The sequence below is a fragment of the Triplophysa dalaica genome, chromosome 21 (assembly GCF_015846415.1).
Source record: "Triplophysa dalaica isolate WHDGS20190420 chromosome 21, ASM1584641v1, whole genome shotgun sequence".
Classification (NCBI taxonomy): domain Eukaryota; kingdom Metazoa; phylum Chordata; class Actinopteri; order Cypriniformes; family Nemacheilidae; genus Triplophysa; species Triplophysa dalaica.
The window spans coordinates 19509196-19530122 of NC_079562.1; the positions used below are offsets into that span (position 1 = coordinate 19509196).

At 38.1% G+C, this 20927-nt stretch overlaps 2 protein-coding genes across 2 annotated transcripts; both read right to left on the reverse strand.

Annotated features, from left to right (window-relative positions):
* Nucleotides 1-5365: 5365 nt before the first annotated feature.
* Nucleotides 5366-6849, reverse strand: LOC130410372 (uncharacterized). The gene is made up of 2 exons (XM_056734998.1): nucleotides 6511-6849; nucleotides 5366-6479 (listed from the first exon to the last, which is right to left on the reverse strand). Exon 2 carries the CDS (start codon nucleotides 6369-6371, stop codon nucleotides 5502-5504), a length of 870 nt encoding a protein of 289 aa, XP_056590976.1. The 5' UTR covers nucleotides 6372-6479; nucleotides 6511-6849; the 3' UTR covers nucleotides 5366-5501.
* A 12296-nt stretch (nucleotides 6850-19145) lies between these two features.
* Nucleotides 19146-20110, reverse strand: LOC130409925 (uncharacterized; the record flags this gene model as incomplete). The annotated part of the gene is made up of 1 exon (XM_056734140.1): nucleotides 19146-20110. A coding segment is annotated over one exon (786 nt), but the record flags the coding sequence as incomplete, so codon positions are not given.
* Between the last annotated feature and the right edge of the window lie 817 nt (nucleotides 20111-20927).

The window sequence follows — 20927 nt, forward strand, 5'->3', positions numbered from 1 at the left end:
TATATACTTGGACATTTCAGTACTGTACATATTTGTTTATGTACGTAATGCATTATATGGGCTTGTGCGGTCATCCATATCTTTGTTCTTAGTGTGTACAATTTGTGTGTAGCTAAAATTTTGTTGAATCCAGCTTAAACCTGATAATAAGATATCCTATTATCAAAATGCGATCCATTAATGTAAGCTTGTAGATAAAAACTGATACAGAGAAATTGTCAGGTAAAATGCAAATACAAAAACTATTAAATACGTCAAACAAATGCTTTTGATTTAAAAAGGTTTTCTATTGGAATATTGTAAAGTAAAATATGTGTAAAGTAAAATATTTGAATATTTAAAATGATGAAATGTGATGGTCAATATGAAATTCTCACAATACACAGTAAAAATGCTCACCTCTATTTCAAAAGATGTCCATATTCTTCTCATGTTATCCAGCTTAAACATTTCTCATATTTCTTGTGGTTAACACAACAACTTTGTCTGTGATCCTTGGAAAACTACACAACATTAAACAATAAATCTTAGCTTGTCACAGCTTTCCTTTGGTGTGTTCTGCTGCTAAACTTTGACTTCATCATCAAAAATGTTGCCCTTTCGCTGATCTCCTCTTTCATTTGATTTTGACTGGGAGCTGGGAAAATACATATAGCCTAGTAATAATAATTTGAAAATCACACTCGTAACATAACAATGGGAGGTATGTGAGAAAATAAACATTTATTAAAAAACATCAACATTTAAGTTACTGTCATCAACTTAAGGTAAATTATGTAACAATGTCCGTTTCTTTATAGCAAACCTGCATATCAGAGCCTTAGGAGAGATGTTAACAAATGTGTCTTACCAGGAAATGTGTTGTTGATATCTGGTCAGATTCATACAAATTTGTTGGTTAAAGGTATTTAAGTGCTGAAAATCGTAATACGTAATAAGTGATAAGTTGAAACGTTTCAAAACAGTAAGGAAGGAACGAAGCCTCGTTTTCTAGAAAATCCTGTGACTCAGCCAGTTTGATGCAAGAAAAACTGATTGGAAACCCTGATTTGATACAAAATATTCTATCGGGGTTCGAAGCTTCAAGAAACCTGTTTCATCACTAAAGATAGTTCCAAACATTGCACTGAAGTCCATTCATTTCAGTGTCTCCCAAATGCATTTGCTGTACAGTTGGTAAAATTACTGCATGTTCTTACATTTTAAGGAGATGGCAGTTGAAATTAAATGTTAGAATTAAACACAAAAAATGATCTTACATTCATATGTAATACACTCATATGTACACACTGGGCCTCAATAACCAATCTAACGTAGAAACGTGCGCAGATACGTGAGCAGAAATTGTTATACGACAGGCTTTACGTGTGATTCATCAAACATTCGTATGCCGCCAATCTCATCGTATGAATGATCGTACATTGATAAATGCGGCTGCTGAAATCTGTCGTAATTTACATATCAAGCCCCTATAAATTTAGGGTGTTTACGCCTCGCCCCTAGATTTTGAGACATGTAGAAACGTAATCCTGCCAAAAACAGGAACTTTTCTGATTTAGAAATTAAAGTTTAACTTTGAAAAAACGATTCAAGGGAAGTAAAAGATGGATCGGAAAGAGATTGCTATGGTCAACTGCGTTGGTGAAGTGAACCGAACTCCAGCTGAGTTTTGTATTTTTTTATTGGATATTTATGTTTTGTAAACATGAGCACAAATATTTTTTTTATTATTAGGGTTTTATGGGATAATACTCCCGCCACAAGTATTGCGGGCATATTTAAAAGTATAACTCAACTCAACTCAACTTTATATATATAGCGCTTTTTACAATTTTCATTGTTACAAAGCAGCTGTACATGAGACACATTGAATACAAGTATGAATTGTAAAGCAGCCCCCCCAGCCAGGCAGATAGTGCAAAACAATATGCAAACGGTGGTGAGGAACCCAAAACTCCCATCGAGAAAAAAAACCTCAGGGGAACCCAGGCCCAACCAGGGGATTCCCGTTCCCCTCTGGCAAAAGCTGCTGCCTCTGCACAAGCTCAACAGTGCTTGCACAACAAGGCTTAATAAAAATATAAAAATTAAGGATTAAAGATTATCATTAACAATCTAATAGCATTTGAAATGTTGTAGGAAAAACAAAGTTGTCGCGTCCTTTATCCAGCTCTATCCTCTTAGCACTTGTCAGGTCACCGCTTCCCATTCTCAGCTCTGCCATCAGGTCTGGGCATGAACTGCATCCTGCGGTAACCTTGGAACAAAGATACAAGACTGGCTGAGAGTAGAGTACTATTCTGCACTCTTTGATGCAACAAGTACATCATTTGTTGTTGGATGTGTTCCTGGTTCCGGTTGATCTAAATAATGCAGCCTAAATCCTCTGAGGATTAATATTATGGAGGTGTAGTGTATGCAAGATTAAAAAGATGAGTCTTTAGTCTAGATTTAAACTGACAGAGTGTGTCTGCCTCCCTGACCGTGCAGGGAAGAATATTCCAAAGTTTAGGCGCTAGATAAGAAAAGGATCTACCACCTGCACTTGATTTTGAAACTCTAGGTATTACCAACTGACAGGACCCCTTAGAGCGTAATGTACGTGGAGGTCTGTAATACAATAGAAGTTCATTCAAATACTGCAGCGCTAGACCATGTAGGGCTTTATAGGTAATAAGCAAGATCTTAAAGTTAATGCGATGCTTTATAGGTAACCAGTGCAAGGTTGACAGAACCGGGGTTATATGCTCATACTTTTTTGTACGTGTAAGAACTCGAGCTGCCGCGTTTTGAACCAGTTGCAGTTTTTGTAATAGGCCCGCAGGGCAACCACCTAGAAGTGCATTACAGTAATCTAGTCTTGATGTCATGAATGCATGAATTAATTTCTCTGCATCTGACAGTGACAGCATATGACGTAATTTAGATATATTCTTAAAATGGAAAAATGCAATTTTACAGGTGTTTGCGACATGGCTTTCAAATGAGAGAGTACTGTCGAATACAACGCCAAGATTCTTAGCTGATGACGAGGATTTTATGGAGTATCCGTCAATCGTTAAGCAGTATTCTTGGTTGTTACGCATAGCAGTTTTCGGTCCAGTAAGTAACACTTCTGTTTTGTCCGAGTTTAGTAGTAAAAAATTGTTACTCATCCACATTTTTAAGTCAACTATGCAATCCTTTATTCGATGAAACTGCTGGGTTTCATGAGGCTTCGAGGAAATATAAAGTTGAGTATCATCAGCATAACAGTGAAAGCTAATTCCGTGTCGCTTTATTATATCTCCTAGAGGTAGCATGTATAATGCGAAGAGCAGGGGTCCCAAGACTGAGCCCTGTGGTACACCGTACTGGACTTGTGATTTGCGGGACACCTCATTGTTTATTGCTACAAATTGAAAACGGTCGGATAAATAAGACTTAAACCATTTCAATGCTATTCCGTTAATGCCGACGTAATTTTCGAGTCTATGTAGAAGTATGCTGTGGTCAATGGTGTCAAATGCAGCACTGAGGTCTAGCAGCACCAATAACGAAATACAGCCACGGTCAGACGCTAAAAGCAGATCATTTGTAACTCTGATCAAAGCAGTCTCTGTACTGTGACATGCTCGAAATCCAGACTGGAATTCATCATTAATGTCATTCCTTTGGAGGAAGGTGCATAATTGAGTTGAAACTACTTTTTCCAGAACTTTAGATATAAAAGGTAAATTCGATATAGGCCTGTAATTCCCTAGTTCTTTAGGGTCGAGTTTGGTTTTTTTTAAAAGAGGCCTTATAACAGCCACCTTAAATGCTTTAGGCACGTGTCCTAATGTCAGAGATGAGTTAATAATACTAAGAAGAGGATCTATAACTTCGGGGAGCATTTCTTTCAGTAGTTTTGTAGGTATAGGGTCTAGCATGCATGTTGATGATTTAGATGATCTAATGATTTTAGACAGTTCATCGTGATCTACTGTAGAAAATAATTGCAATTTCTCCTTAGGGGTGCTGTAGTTAGTTTGTTCAGCGGATTTCACTACAGGTTGAATTGTTATAATTTTTTCTCTTATATCTTGGATTTTACTCGTGAAGTAGTTCATAAATTCATCACTGTTATGCTGATAATCAGAATCTGACGTCGATGACGACTTATTTTTTGTTAATTTAGCCACGGTGTTAAATAAGAACCTAGGGTTGTGATGGTTTTCCTCTATTAGTGTTGAAAAGTAGGCGGATCTAGACGTTTTTATTGCATTCCTGTAATTTCGAGTACTATCCTTCCATGCTATACGAAATACCTCTAAATTCGTTTTCTTAAAGTTGCGCTCCATTTTACGGGATGCTTTTTTTAGAGTCTGAGTGTGTTCATTATACCACGGTCTTGGGCTGCTATTTTTAATTTTCTTTAAACGCAGAGGAGCAACTGTGTCTAATATTTCCGAGAAAGTAGAGTTAAAATTTTCAATAGTAGTGTCAAAATTGTCAACGTTATTACTCATGCTAGATATTTTAGACAATTCAGGCAGATTATCGAGAAACGCATCTTTGGTAGTTGAAGTAATCGTTCTACCATATTTGTAACAAGGAGTTTGATTTGCAGCCGTAGGCCATTGAAGCAAACATAATATCAGATAATGATCCGAAATATCTTCACTCTGCTGAACGATTTTAACATCATCCACATTTATACCATAAGAAAGTATTAAATCTAAAGTATGATTACGAAGGTGAGTGGGTCCTGATACATGTTGACTAACGCCCATGGAGTTAAGAGTGTCTTTGAAAGCCAGTCCCAAGGCATCTGTATCATTGTCTACATGGATATTAAAGTCACCGACGACAAGGACTCTATCTGCGGCCAGTACTAGTTCTGATAAGAACCCACCAAAATCTTTGATAAAATCTGTGTGGTGCCCTGGAGGCCTATATACAATAGCTAGAATAAATTTTAAAAATGTTTTGTCCTTAGTATTAGGTGTCGATACGTGAAGTACCATGACTTCAAAAGAATTGTATTTAAAATTAGACTTCTGAGAGGTAATAAAAGAATTCTTGTAAAGTGCAGCGACACCTCCCCCTCTACCTTTTAGACGAGGCTCGTGTTTATAGTAATAATCTTGGGGAACGGATTCATTTAGAGTAATAAAATCATCTGGCTTTAGCCATGTTTCTGTCAAACAAAGCATGTCTATTTTATGATCGGTTATCACATCGTTAACAAAAAGTGCTTTATTTGAGAGAGATCTAATATTAAGCAATCCGAGTCGTAACAGCTGATTATCTGTATTTTGTTCATGTTTGATTTGTTTAACGTTTATTAAATTACTTTCAAGAGGTTTCCGCAATATCTTATGTTTGCTAACCCGTGGGACAGACACAGTCTCTATTTTATGTTGTTTGTAAAAAGGGATTATTACATGTTGTATATTTTGTGTATTCTGTAACGCGAGACGGCAAGCAGACAGTTGGTTAAGCCATTCTGTCTCCTTCCTGACCTGGGCCCTAGGTAGTCAGACTTTAGCATTATTAAGACTGTGTGCCAAATTTCTAGAGAGGAGGGAAACCCCATCCCAGGAGGGATGGAGACCATCTCGTTTCAACCGGTCAGGTCTGCCCTCAAAACTCTTCCAGTTATTTATAAAATCTATATTATTCTGCAGGCACCACTCAGACAACCAGCCATTTAGTGATGATAATCTGCTATAAATCTCATCACCACGGTAAGCAGTAAGGGGGCCAGAGAATATTACAGTGTCTGACATCGTGCTCGCGAGCTCACACACCTCTTTAATATTATCTTTAGTGATCTCCGATTGACGGAGTCTAACATCATTTGTGCCGACATGAATAACAATCTTACTGTATTTACGATTAGCCTTAGCCAGCACATTTAAATTTGACTTGATGTCAGGCGCTCTGGCTCCCGGTAAACATTTGACTATGGTGGCTGGTGTCTTTATATTAACGTTCCGGACAATAGAATCACCGATCACTAGGGCACTTTCAGCAGGTTTCTCAGTCGGTGCGTCACTGAGTGGGGCAAACCTGTTCGAGACTTTAATCGGAACGGTTGAGTGATGTTTTGTCCTGCGACTATGCCGTCTCACCGTCACAAAGTTTCCCAGCTGCAGGGGATTTTCAACCGGAACCGAGCTGTGTGCGCTAACATTGCTCGCATCCGAAGTGTTTTCTACGGTCCTAACACTCAAATCCATATCCTCAAATAAAGATTGGATGCGAGACTCTAATTCTAAGATCTTCTCCGTCAGCCTAACTACTTCCCTGCATTTATCACATGTAAAACCCTCGCCGCTGACAGAGAAGGCTAAGCTAAACATATGACATGAGGTGCAAGTAACAACAATAGGAATAGAAGCCATAACTCACCGGTATGAAGTGCAATCCTAACTTACCAAGGTTGCAGTAGGAGTAAAATCTTTCCGTGACGGGTGGAGCTGTCACCGTACCTGTCACTCCTGCCTCGCGACCTGCCACTGTTTTACGTGCCTGCCTCGCGACCTGCCACTGTTTTACGTGCCTGCCTCGCGACCTGCCACTGTTTTACGTGCCTGCCTCGCGACCTGACAATCTTTTAAGTGCCTGCCAATGTAATATGGTGCAGTTTAGCGACCCGTTCTCCCCGCAATGGTATGAACCACGCATCCAGTCAGCTAATAAGCGTCGCGTCTGCCTCAAATTAGCGTCACGTCTGCCACAAGATCTCTCGTGTGCCTGAAACTCAGACAGATGCGGACGAGAGGAAACAAACAAGGCAACCATGCTTTTATTTACTTGTTTGTTTACTTTATTTCGCCAGTTTTACTACTAATAGAGCACGCGTCGCGTCTGCCTCAACTTAGCGTTGCGCCTGCCTCAACTTAGCGTCACGCCCGCCACAAGATCTCTCTCTGTTAAACTGCCTGAAACTCCGACCGATGCGGACGAGAGCAAACAAACAGTGCAACCATGCTTTTATTTACTTGTTTTTTTTACTTTATTCCGCCAGTTTTACAACAAATGGAGCACGCGTCGCGTCTGCCTCAACTTAGCGTCGCGTCTGCCACAAGATCTCTCGCTGTTAAACTGCCTTAATCTCAGACAGATGCAGAGTTTTTGTACAATTTTCTTTAAGTACAGTATTAGTTTGGTGAGTTGATAGGATTTATATAGCCTCAAAAATCCCAAAATGTTTGTAATTCAACAACATTGAAACAACATTAGCTATTGTGTTTATTATTGTTATTATATGTCAACCTTCAAATAATATATCAAGAATACTTTGCTAACCATGGTCTATCCACCTTTTCTTTATCTTGTTTTTAAAAACATTCTGTAATTTATTGTCATAGTGTCAGTAGAAAAAATAAATAAAAAATTAAGGTTTATTTTGATAACAACACTCAATAAATATTGTATTTTTTTATAAAATTCTGAAAATATAATTTTCCCTCAGATAAGAAATTAAAGCCACACTGAAATTTAAGCTGATATCACAAATAGAATTAAGTGTCTGTGATACATTTCGTTGCTGTATTATTAAATCATTTATACCCTAGTACAGGGGTTTTCAAACTTTTCATGCCAAGGACCCCAAAATATGTTTAACCTTTCGCAAGGGACCCCGTTTCTAAAATAGATATCCATGTTTTCTATAAAGAAGCATTTCAACTTTTATACAAATAAGTATAACAACCCTGATAGCACACATACATCTGGCTTACGTCTATTTGACGTCTGCATTTACATCTTACAGACATTATGATTTAGAATGGATGTAAATCTGCTCTTTCTAAGATGTTTAGCAGATGTTTTTACTCAGCAAATCTCAAGATCTTTAGCAGACGTACTACAGACATTGAGACGTCTCTGAGACGTATTGCAGATGAGCAAACTACATATTGCAGATGTCTGTAAGATGTAAATGCAGACGTCAAATAGACATAAGCCAGATGGATTGTGCTATCTGGGAAATAGTAAGTGTGATATTATAAGGACAACATATTGAAAAAGTTAAAGTTCAATAATCTTCAGTATAGAGTTTTACAACTTTTGCTGACTTTGGTTTCTCAAAGAAGTTCTGGGGACCCCTTAAACCATTCTTGAGACCTCTTGGGGGTCCACGGACCCTAGTTTGATAAACCCTGGCCTAGAACATGCATAGACTAATTTACAAATGTACAAATCAGTGCCACTAAATCATTATTATTGCAGAAATTTACATATGAATAATAAATGAAGAGTTCATTTGCAAAAACACTGTTCTTAAAATCTCTCTTTTTAATCATGATTTTTAATGTTATCATGTTTTTATTGTACTTAACTGTTTTAGTGGGCTATATTTCAATTGTATAAATTAGAATACACACTAAAAAAGTAAAATCATGCATGATTTTTTAAAATGTATCAATTTGTAAAAACAAATTAAAGCATCATATTGACAAAATAATAATTATAATAATAAAAATGAATAATATAATATAATATAACAACGAGACTACACCAACAATTTGAACTTGACTGTTTTTATTTTGACACTTAAAGATGCACAGATGAGACGCGTCGCGTGCTCCATTAGTAGTAAAACTGGCTGAATAAAGTAAACAAACAAGTAAATAAAAGCATGGTTGCACTGTTTGTTTGCTCTCGTCCGCATCGGTCGGAGTTTCAGGCAGTTTAACAGAGAGAGATCTTGTGGCGGGCGTGACGCTAAGTTGAGGCAGGCGCAACGCTAAGTTGAGGCAGACGCGACGCGTGCTCTATTAGTAGTAAAACTGGCGAAATAAAGTAAACAAACAAGTAAATAAAAGCATGGTTGCACTGTTTGTTTGCTCTCGTCCGCATCGGTCGGAGTTTCAGGCAGTTTAACAGAGAGAGATCTTGTGGCGGGCGTGACGCTAAGTTGAGGCAGGCGCGACGCTAAGTTCAGGCAGGCGCGACGCTAAGTTGTGGCAGACGTGACGCGTGCTCTATTAGTAGTAAAACTGGCGAAATAAAGTAAACAAACAAGTAAATAAAAGCATGGTTGCCTTGTTTGTTTCCTCTCGTCCGCATCTGTCTGAGTTTCAGGCACACGAGAGATCTTGTGGCAGACGTGACGCTAAGTTTAGGCAGACGCAACGCTTATTAGCTGACTGGACGCGCAGTTCATACCATTGCGGGGAGAACGGGTCGCATAACTGGAAAATATAACTGTGACGGGTCGCTAAACTGCACCATTATACAGTGTCAGGTCGCGAGGCAGGCACGTAAAACAGTGGCAGGTCGCGAGGCAGGCACGTAAAACAGTGGCAGGTCGCGAGGCAGGAGTGACAGGTCCGGTGACAGCTCCACCTGTCACGGAAAGATTTTACTCCTACTGCACACGCAACTGCAGATCCATGCGCAACCGTGCAAAAAATAAGAACTGCCACTAGATGGCAGGCTTATGGAAACCATAGGTGCTGGTCCTATCATTAGAATATCATCAAAAAGTTGATGCATTTCACTATTTCCATTCAAAAAGTGAAACTTGTAAATTATATGAATTCATTGCACGCAGACTGATATATTTCAAATGTTTATTTATTTTAATTGTGATGATTATAACTGTCAACTAATGAAAATCCCAAATTGATAAGGCATTTTAATTTAAAAGACAAAGCATTTTCTCCTAAAGTAAGTAGATGCAGTTATTAAAGTTACAGTGCAGTAGATTTCTGTGCTGTGATGCTGACGGAAACCAGACTGATAATTGTCCAGATTGCCATTTGAGTTTAGGAATTTGTTCAGCTGATTGAAGACAACCTTTTCAATGATCGTGCCTACGAAGGAAGATTTGTTGGTAGACAGTAAGTTTTTGTCTAGATTGCTCTTATTTTAGTAAAGGCTTGACAACTGCAGTTTTTAAGGACTCTGGGAAAGTTCCTGAGAGAAATAACGTATTTACTATTTTTAAAAGATCTGCTTCTAAACAGTTAAACATTTTTTTGAAGAAGGATCCGGGGAGTGTGTCCAGGTTGCATGTTGAGGACTTAAGATGCGTTACTGTTTTCTCCAAAGTTTTCTGATCAATTGTCTGAAATTCAGATAATGTTGCCAATTTCTTAGATTGTTGTAATTAAGTCAGACTGACCTGAGTGCCATGTAGGGCTTTGCTGACTGCCATTCTGAAATTATTTATCTTCTCAAGGAAAAAAGTTGCAAACTTGTCATCAGAAAGCATTTAGAAGGGGACTTGACTTGGGGGTTTGTTAGTCTCTCTACAGTAGCAAAAAGCCTATGACTGTTGTTGCAGTCAATATAAATAAGTCTGTCTAGCTTTGCCTAATTCGATTTTAAAGGCATGCAGGCTGTCTTTATAGATTTTATAGTGAACTTCAAGTTTGGTTTAGTAAACTTCAAATTTTGTTTTTCGCCAAATATGTTCAGCAATATTGTTATGTGTTTTTACTTTGTTTTTGAACAGCCATTGGTCTACAGTGTTGAAAGGACTACATTAAATGTAAAACAGGTTGGCATGTGGAACTCCGTATGTGTGATTAAGCTGCTTCTGCATACAAACAACCTGTTTCTTTATTTTTTTTAATAAATCTCAACTTTGACCCTTCATCTGTGAAAGCTAAATGTTTTAAATGTGATATTTTTCTATAGATATATTTTGTAAATACGCCAATGATAGAAATATTATATATATATGGTGATCAAAATTATGTATATATTATACATTAAACTAACAAAATTTCTCAGTCACTGAACGTTTTACTAAAGGCTATTGGCACCCTTTGTAAATATGAGCAAAAGCGGCTATATATAAATAAGTCTGCATTGTTTCTCGTTTTGAACTTTTAGGAAAAAATATACAAAATTCAAACATTTCAAATAATTTAAACAATTTGAAGTGAGGCGATTGTCTCAGCACACCAAGGTGACTAGAAACATTATGTTGTCCAGTCATGACTTCTTGTTGCACAACATCAGGGCAAAAATGTTAAAGTTTTAGGGTTGGTTTTCCGGAAAGAAATTAGAATAGACTAAAATAAATAAAATAACTGTCCAAACTGAAAAAACTTATGCTGAACATATTTGGCGAAAAACAAAACTTGAAGTTTACTAAACAAAACTTGAAGTTCACTTTAAAATCTATAAAGACAGCCTGTATGCCTTTAATATTGAATTAGGCAAAGCTAGACAGACTTATTTCTATTGACTGCAACAACAGACTAACAAACCCCCAAGTCAAGTCCCCTTCTAAATGCTTTCTGATGACAAGTTTGCAACTTTTTTCCTTGAGAAGATAAATAATTTCAGAATGGCAGTCAGCAAAGCCCTACATGGCACTCAGGTCAGTCTGACTTAATTACAACAATCTAAGAAATTGGCAACATTATCTGAATTTCAGACAATTGATCAGAAAACTTTGGAGAAAACAGTAACGCATCTTAAGTCCTCAACATGCAACCTGGACACACTCCCCGCATCCTTTTTCAAAAAAATGTTTAACTGTTTAGAAGCAGATCTTTTAAAAATAGTAAATACGTTATTTCTCTCAGGAACTTTCCCAGAGTCCCTAAAAACTGCAGTTGTCAAGCCTTTACTAAAATAAGAGCAATCTAGACAAAAACTTACTGTCTACCAACAAATCTTCCTTCGTAGGCACGATCATTGAAAAGGTTGTCTTCAATCAGCTGAACAAATTCCTAAACTCAAATGGCAATCTGGACAATTATCAGTCTGGTTTCCGTCAGCATCACAGCACAGAAATCTACTGCACTGTAACTTTAATAACTGCATCTACTTACTTTAGGAGAAAATGCTTTGTCTTTTAAATTAAAATGCCTTATCAATTTGGGATTTTCATTAGTTGACAGTTATAATCATCACAATTAAAATAAATAAACATTTGAAATATATCAGTCTGCGTGCAATGAATTCATATAATTTACAAGTTTCACTTTTTGAATGGAAATAGTGAAATGCATCAACTTTTTGATGATATTCTAATAATAGGACCAGCACCTATGGTTTCCATAAGCCTGCCATCTAGTGGCAGTTCTTATTTTTTGCACGGTTGCGCATGGATCTGCAGTTGCGTGTGTGTCGATTGTCAATGCAAAACCGCGTAAAGAAAGTCTCAAAATCCACATGAACCGAACAGGATGTATGAACGCGCGTCACAGGATCCACAAACGCGCACATTCTTATTGACATGCACAAATTAAGATGAATGAATACGAGAGAGAACATCCTTATTCACAAATATACCTCTGTTTGTACAAACCCGTGCAGATTCATTTAATTACGAATTTTGCCGATACGAAATTAAAGACATTTGTATTTGGATAATAACACACGAGAGTCGGTTTATATGGAAGCATATGTGGTGCAAAATTCAATTTGCAATGCAATATTCAAAATGGCAATGTATTTCTGTATTTAAATTTACATTTTCCATTACTCCACATGTGCAAAGTTTGGTGCAGAAGGAAAATGAATGCTCTACTTAGTGGTTGTCCTGTATCATCGATAATCAAACTACAGTTAGTTCAGAATGCAGCTGCCAGAGTTCTTACCAGGTCAAGAAAATACGATCACATAACCCCAGTTTTATCATCGCTTCACTGGCTACCCAGTAAGTATCGTATTGATTTTAAAATTCTTTTAATTACTTACAAAGCCCTGAATGGTTTAGACCCTACTTACTTAACCGAGCTTTTATCACGTTACAACCCATCACGCTCTCTAAGATCTCAAAACTTAGGACTTTTGACAACACTTAGAATAACAAAATCCACCAAAGGGGGACGAGCTTTCTCATACGTAGCACCTAAACTCTGGAATAGCCTTCCTGATACTATTCGAGGGTCAGACACACTCTCCCAATTAAAAATCTAGATTAAAGACACATCTTTTCAGCCAAGCTTTCACTTAATGCATAGTTAATGAACAGCAGCTACGCTAATTATTCTCTTTATTCTCTTTCCGCCTCTGCCTCGGGATGCCCATCCCGAGGTAGGAAGAAGTTCCACCATGTCCAGACGACTGACAGATGCCCATCCCCAATTTGAGACTTCGCCAGCTACAGCTGCAGCCTGACTGACCATCCCAGCTCCATCTAAGGCAATTCCACCACCAGCCAAGAGAAATATGACCATCGGACCATCCCAGCTCAGACCACTACATCCCCAACCAAGAGCAAAGACTGATTATTTGTCTTATTAATGCTGAAGTTACAATATTTGGTATTAAATGCTAAACTAAAATCACATGTCACCAGTTTGAGTGCAGCTATGACACGTCAGAGGGGATCTGGCCCTCCCGGTTGAGCCTGGTTGCTCCCAAGGTTTTTTTCTCCATTAATCAATCATTGGAGTTTGGGTTCCTCGCCACAGCAGGGCAGTGTTGGCCTGCTCACCGGGAGACTGCATTCATTCATTTATTTATTTATTTAGAAATGAGATGTTATTTATTAGAATGAACTTACTCGTTGTATAAATACCATGCACTGTGCTGTTTTAACTTTTCTGTTTTTCCTGTTTGCCCCTGTAAAGCTGCTTTGAAACAATACACATTGTGAAAAGCGCTATATAAATAAACTTGAATTGAATTGAATATAATGAACCATCATATGCGAACCATCAGTGTGAAACTTGACACTGTATTAAACAGGCAGACTAATGCAATTATGTTATCTAAGAGGATCTTATGAAGGACAGTTTTTGAAATGGTTGAAATGGTTTTGAAAAGATTAAACTAAGAATTTATATGAGACAATTAATGATTGTTTATGAAGCTATGTATTCACAGTATCACAGACGAGGACCTCGAAAGAATAAGGAAGCCACATGACCATGAGTTCCTGAGTCAGCTTTACCAACAATCGACTTCACAATTGTCGAGTTGACACCACCAGACTGACACATGCTATGGGGAACTATTCAAATATGAAAGACAGTTGACCACTCTAATTCAGGATGAATCTTATACAGTAAATGGATACATTTCACAGTGAGTCAATTTGATCTCACTAATTATGTGATAAAGGCTTTGTTTAATATTGGGATGTCATGATTCACGTTAGGACTTTTTAATCAAATCCTAAAATAAAATATTTTTCTGACCTGATCCTATCCTTTCATAGACCTAGGATTTTATTTTTAATAATACATTCAGTAATTAATCCGAAGTCCCAGTTTTTTAGGGAGCCGTCAGCTGAGCGCTCTGAGAAATGTTTTACATTTGTGTTGAAAAAAGGGAGTGTTATTCAGTGCAGCCCAAGTGTCCAACTATTGATGAACTCATCTTTGGGCACTGGTGTGGTTCCAAACTGCTTTAAGCATGCGGCTGTTCAGCCTTTGCTGCGTTAATAACTTTGGCCTGGACCAAGTTAACTTTTCTCTCAAAATTTTTACAAAGTCATGTTGTCACAATTAACCACGTTTTAAATACAGCTTATTTATTAGAACCATTTAAAATCTGAATTCACTGCTTTTCATAGCACAGAATCCACTTTGTTGAGAGTCTTCAATGTAGTTTTGCGCAATAGAATGGGATTTGACATTGGTGGACTGCAGAGCCCATTGTCACTAAATGTTTAGGGCCGTTTGATTATTTAAACAATAAATTTAAACAATAAATAACAATAAAGAAGTTTTATACACTGTTCTTTATTTTTGTTATTGATAAACTATTGCTGTCTACAGCAAGATCAGTTTTCTTAGAAATACATGAGAATATGCAATTAGCCACTCAGTATTTCCATATGATCTATTTTGGGAGCGACCAAGGCTTTTCCGCCCCGACCGCCGGCACCACAGCAGCATTGGAGCGGAAATTCTGTCTGACAACATCTCAAAGACGCTACGCACCATTTGACTATTAAGTACAAACTTTAACGATAGTCTGTGTTCCTCTCACTCAACTGTTAAGAATGTTACTGTTAAGTATGTTACTGCTTCCAAATGCATAGAGACTGTGACTGTCCCCCGAATAATACAACCAAATAATAATTTATATAAAAGTCAGATAAAAAACCTTATTGTGATTAAACCAAAAGACAATATATTTAATGAGCAAAACCAGCACCTAAAGTTTGGGCTACTTAATATTAGATCATTAAATCCAGAGGCAGTTATTGTAAAGGAAATGATAACAGACAACAGTTTTGATATACTATACCTTACTGAAACCTGGCTTAAGACAAATGATTATTTTGGTCTAAATAAGTCAACTCCACCAAGCTACGGTTATATGCATGAGCACGTCCGGTCGGTCGAGGGGGTGGTGTCAAAACAATCTTTAGAGACTTTCTCACCGTAAGTCAGAGAACAAAGCATACATTTAAATCATTTGAAGTGCTTGCGTTGAACATAACAGTTCCAAACAAAAGTAAAAAAAATCATTGGTCTCTCTTACATTGGTTACTGTGTATAGACCCCCTGGGCCTTTCACTAATATTCTGATAGAGTTTGCAGACTTCTTATCGGACCTATTGGTTAATGTCGATAAAGTACTGATTGTCGGAGATTTTAATAATCACTTAGATAGTGCTAACGATCAATTAGCAGTGCCGTTTAAAGAGCTACTAGACTCTTTTGGTGTAACACAATACATCAATAGACCTACTCATCGACTTAATCATACAATAACTCAACTCAACTCAACTCAACTTTATTTATATAGCGCTTTTTACAATTTTCATTGTTACAAAGCAGCTGTACATGAGACACATTTAATACAAGTATGAATTCTAAAGCAGCCCCCCCGGCCAGGCAGATAGTGCAAAACAATATGCAAACGGTGGTGAGGAACCCAAAACTCCCATCGAGAAAAAAAACCTCAGGGGAACCCAGGCCCAACCAGGGGATTCCAGTTCCCCTCTGGCAAAAGCTGCTGCCTCTGCACAAGCTCATCAGTGCTTGCACAACAAGGCTTAATAAAAATATAAAAATTAAAGATTATCATTAACAATCTAATAGCATTTGAAATGTTGTAGAAAAAAACAAAGTTGTCGCGTCCTTTATCCAGCTCTATCCTCTTAGCACTTGTCAGGTCACCGCTTCCCATTCTCAGCTCTGCCATCAGGTCTGGGCATGAACTGCATCCTGCGGTAACCTTGGAACAAAGAGACAAGACTGGCTGAGAGTAGAGTACTGTTCTGCACTCTTTGATGCAACAAGTACATCATTTGTTGTTGGATGTGTTCCTGGTTCCGGTTGATCTAAATAATGCAGCCTAAATCCTCTGAGGATTAATATTATGGAGGTGTAGTGTATGCAAGATTAAAAAGATGAGTCTTTAGTCTAGATTTAAACTGACAGAGTGTGTCTGCCTCCCGGACCGTGCAGGGAAGAATATTCCAAAGTTTAGGCGCTAGATAAGAAAAGGATCTACCACCTGCACTTGATTTTGAAATTCTAGGTATTACCAACTGACAGGACCCCTTAGAACGTAATGTACGTGGTGGTCTGTAATACAATAGAAGTTCATTCAAATACTGCGGCGCTAGACCATGTAGGGCTTTATAGGTAATAAGCAAGATCTTAAAGTTAATGCGATGCTTTATAGGTAACCAGTGCAAGGTTGACAGAACCGGGGTTATATGCTCATACTTTTTTGTACGTGTAAGAACTCGAGCTGCCGCGTTTTGAACCAGTTGCAGTTTTTGTAATAGGCCCGCAGGGCAACCACCTAGAAGTGCATTACAGTAATCTAGTCTTGATGTCATGAATGCATGAATTAATTTCTCTGCATCTGACAGTGACAGCATATGACGTAATTTAGATATATTCTTAAGATGGAAAAATGCAATTTTACAGGTGTTTGCGACATGGCTTTCAAATGAGAGAGTACTGTCAAATACAACGCCAAGATTCTTAGCTGATGACGAGGATTTTATGGAGCATCCGTCAATCGTTAAGCAGTATTCTTGGTTGTTACGCATAGCAGTTTTCGGTCCAGTAAGTAACACTTCTGTTTTGTCCGAGTTTAGTAGTAAAAAATTGTTACTCATCCACATTTTTAAGTCAACTATGCAATCCTTTATTCGATGAAACTGCTGGGTTTCATGAGGCATCGAGGAAATATAAAGTTGAGTATCATCAGCATAACAGTGAAAGCTAATTCCGTGTCGCTTTATTATATCTCCTAGAGGTAGCATGTATAATGCGAAGAGCAGGGGTCCCAAGACTGAGCCCTGTGGTACACCGTACTGGACTTGTGATTTGCGGGACACCTCATTGTTTATTGCTACAAATTGAAAACGGTCGGATAAATAAGACTTAAACCATTTCAATGCTATTCCGTTAATGCCGACGTAATTTTCGAGTCTATGTAGAAGTATGCTGTGGTCAATGGTGTCAAATGCAGCACTGAGGTCTAGCAGCACCAATAACGAAATACAGCCACGGTCAGACGCTAAAAGCAGATCATTTGTAACTCTGATCAAAGCAGTCTCTGTACTGTGACATGCTCGAAATCCAGACTGGAATTCATCATTAATGTCATTCCTTTGGAGGAAGGAGCATAATTGAGTTGAAACTACTTTTTCCAGAACTTTAGATATAAAAGGTAAATTCGATATAGGCCTGTAATTCCCTAGTTCTTTGGGGTCGAGTTTGGTTTTTTTTAAAAGAGGCCTTATAACAGCCACCTTAAATGCTTTAGGCACATGTCCTAATGTCAGAGATGAGTTAATAATACTAAGAAGAGGATCTATAATTTCGGGGAGCATTTCTTTCAGTAGTTTTGTAGGTATAGGGTCTAGCATGCATGTTGATGATTTAGATGATTTAATGATTTTAGACAGTTCATCGTGATCTACTGTAGAAAATAATTGCAATTTCTCCTTAGGGGTGCTGTAGTTAGTTTGTTCAGCGGATTTCACTACAGGTTGCATTGTTATAATTTTTTCTCTTATATCTTGGATTTTACTTGTGAAGTAGTTCATAAATTCATCACTGTTATGCTGATAATCAGAATCTGACGTCGATGACGACTTATTTTTTGTTAATTTAGCCACGGTGTTAAATAAGAACCTAGGGTTGTGATGGTTTTCCTCTATTAGTGTTGAAAAGTAGGCGGATCTAGACGTTTTTATTGCATTCCTGTAATTTCGAGTACTATCCTTCCATGCTATACGAAATACCTCTAAATTCGTTTTCTTAAAGTTGCGCTCCATTTTACGGGATGCTTTTTTTAGAGTCTGAGTGTGTTCATTATACCACGGTGTTGGGCTGCTATTTTTAATTTTCTTTAAACGCAGAGGAGCAACTGTGTCTAATATTTCCGAGAAAGTAGAGTTAAAATTTTCAATAGTAGTGTCAAAATCGTCAACGTTATTACTCATGCTGGATATTTTAGACAATTCAGGCAGATTATCGAGAAACGCATCTTTGGTAGTTGAAGTGATCGTTCTACCATATTTGTAACAAGGAGTTTGATTTGCAGCCGTAGGCCATTGAAGCAAACATAATATCAGATAATGATCCGAAGTATCTTCACTCTGCTGAACGATTTTAACATCGTCCACATTTATACCATAAGAAAGTATTAAATCTAAAGTATGATTACGAAGGTGAGTGGGTCCTGACACATGTTGACTAACGCCCATGGAGTTAAGAGTGTCTTTGAAAGCCAGTCCCAAGGCATCTGTATCATTGTCTACATGGATATTAAAGTCACCGACGACAAGGACTCTATCTGCGGCCAGTACTAGTTCTGATAAGAACCCACCAAAATCTTTAATAAAATCTGTGTGGTGCCCTGGAGGCCTATATACAATAGCTAGAATAAATTTTAAAAATGTTTTGTCCTTAGTATTAGGTGTCGATACGTGAAGTACCATGACTTCGAAAGAACTGTACTTAAAATTAGACTTCTGAGAGGTAATAAAAGAATTCTTGTAAAGTGCAGCGACACCTCCCCCTCTACCTTTTAGACGAGGCTCATGTTTATAGTAATAATCATGGGGAACGGATTCATTTAGAGTAATAAAATCATCTGGCTTTAGCCATGTTTCTGTCAAACAAAGCATGTCTATTTTATGATCGGTTATCAAATCGTTAACAAAAAGTGCTTTATTTGAGAGAGATCTAATATTAAGCAATCCGAGTCGTAACAGCTGATTATCTGTATTTTGTTCATGTTTGATTTGTTTAACGTTTATTAAACTACTTTCAAGAGGTTTACGCAATATCTTATGTTTGCTAATCCGGGGGACAGACACAGTCTCTATTTTATGTTGTTTGTAAAAAGGGATTATTACATGTTGTATATTTTGTGTATTCTGTAACGCGAGACGGCAAGCAGACAGTTGGTTAAGCCATTCTGTCTCCTTCCTGACCTGGGCCCTAGGTAGTCAGACTTTAGCATTATTAAGACTGTGTGCCAAATTTCTAGAGAGGAGGGAAACCCCATCCCAGGAGGGATGGAGACCATCTCGTTTCAACAGGTCAGGTCTGCCCTCAAAACTCTTCCAGTTATTTATAAAATCTATATTATTCTGCAGGCACCACTCAGACAACCAGCCATTTAGTGATGATAATCTGCTATAAATCTCATCACCACGGTAAGCAGTAAGGGGGCCAGAGAATATTACAGTGTCTGACATCGTTTTTGCGAGCTCACACACCTCTTTAATATTATCTTTAGTGATCTCCGATTGACGGAGTCTAACATCATTTGTGCCGACATGAATAACAATCTTACTGTATTTACGATTAGCCTTAGCCAGCACATTTAAATTTGACTTGATGTCAGGCGCTCTGGCTCCCGGTAAACATTTGACTATTGTGGCTGGTGTCTCTATGTTAACGTTCCGGACAATAGAATCACCGATCACTAGGGCACTTTCAGCAGGTTTCTCAGTCGGTGCGTCACTGAGCGGGGCAAACCTGTTCGAGACTTCAATCGGAACGGTTGAGTGATGTTTTGTCCTGCGACTATGCCGTCTCACCGTCACAAAGTTTCCCAGCTGCAGGGGATTTTCAACCGGAACCGAGCTGTGTGCGCTAACATTGCTCGCATCCGAAGTGTTTTCTACGGTTCTTACACTCTTACTATCCTCAAATAAAGATTGGATGCGAGACTCTAATTCTAAGATCTTCTCCGTCAGCCTAACTACTTCCCTGCATTTATCGCATGTAAACCCTCGCCGCTGACAGAGAAGGCTAAACTAAACATATGACATGAGGTGCAAGTAACAACAATAGGAATAGAAGCCATAACTCACCGGGTATGAAGTGCAATCCTAACTTACCAAGGTTGCTTGATGAGTCTTAGTATATACACTTAAAAAGAGAAACAGTTAGCACACAAGACAAATAGGGGGAGATGATATTCCACAATGTAAACAGAAGGCAAGCTAACACGCTAATATGCTAGCGGCGTTACGTTTCAATGAATATAGGTTTAAAATATAAAGTTATAAATAATTCGGCAACGACAGTGATATGTAACGATAGTAAAATACACTAATAATAAGACCAAGAACAAATGTGAGGTGAAGCAAGTGTCAGAGGATACAAACTAGCCGCCGGCAGCGATGCAATCAGGAACCGGAAACCGTGCCCTAGTGCCACGCGCGTGCAGGTAGTGAACTGAGGGAAGTTCTCTAAACTCAATAAATTTGAATATATCTCACGGAGCCGATCTAACCAATATCGATATTATACCTCAAAGCGACGATGTTTCCGATCACCATCTTATAACATGTGCACAGCAGAAATCAGTTGTATATCTCGTTATCGACAAGGTAGAACAATCACCTCAACTACTAAAGATAGTTTCGTAAAGAACTTGCCAGATCTGACTCCTTTAATAACCTTGTCAACAAATATAGAATCGCTCGACGACATGACCAGCAACATGGGCACTGTTTTCTCTAATACATTAGAAGCGGTCGCACCTATGAAGTCAAAAAAGATAAATGAAAAGATCATAGCACCATGGTACAATAGCAC

Excerpts from the sequence above, each read along its gene's own strand:
- LOC130410372 (XM_056734998.1), bottom strand. The coding sequence starts at position 6,371 with ATGGCTTCTATTCCTATTGTTGTTACTTGCACCTCATGTCATATGTTT.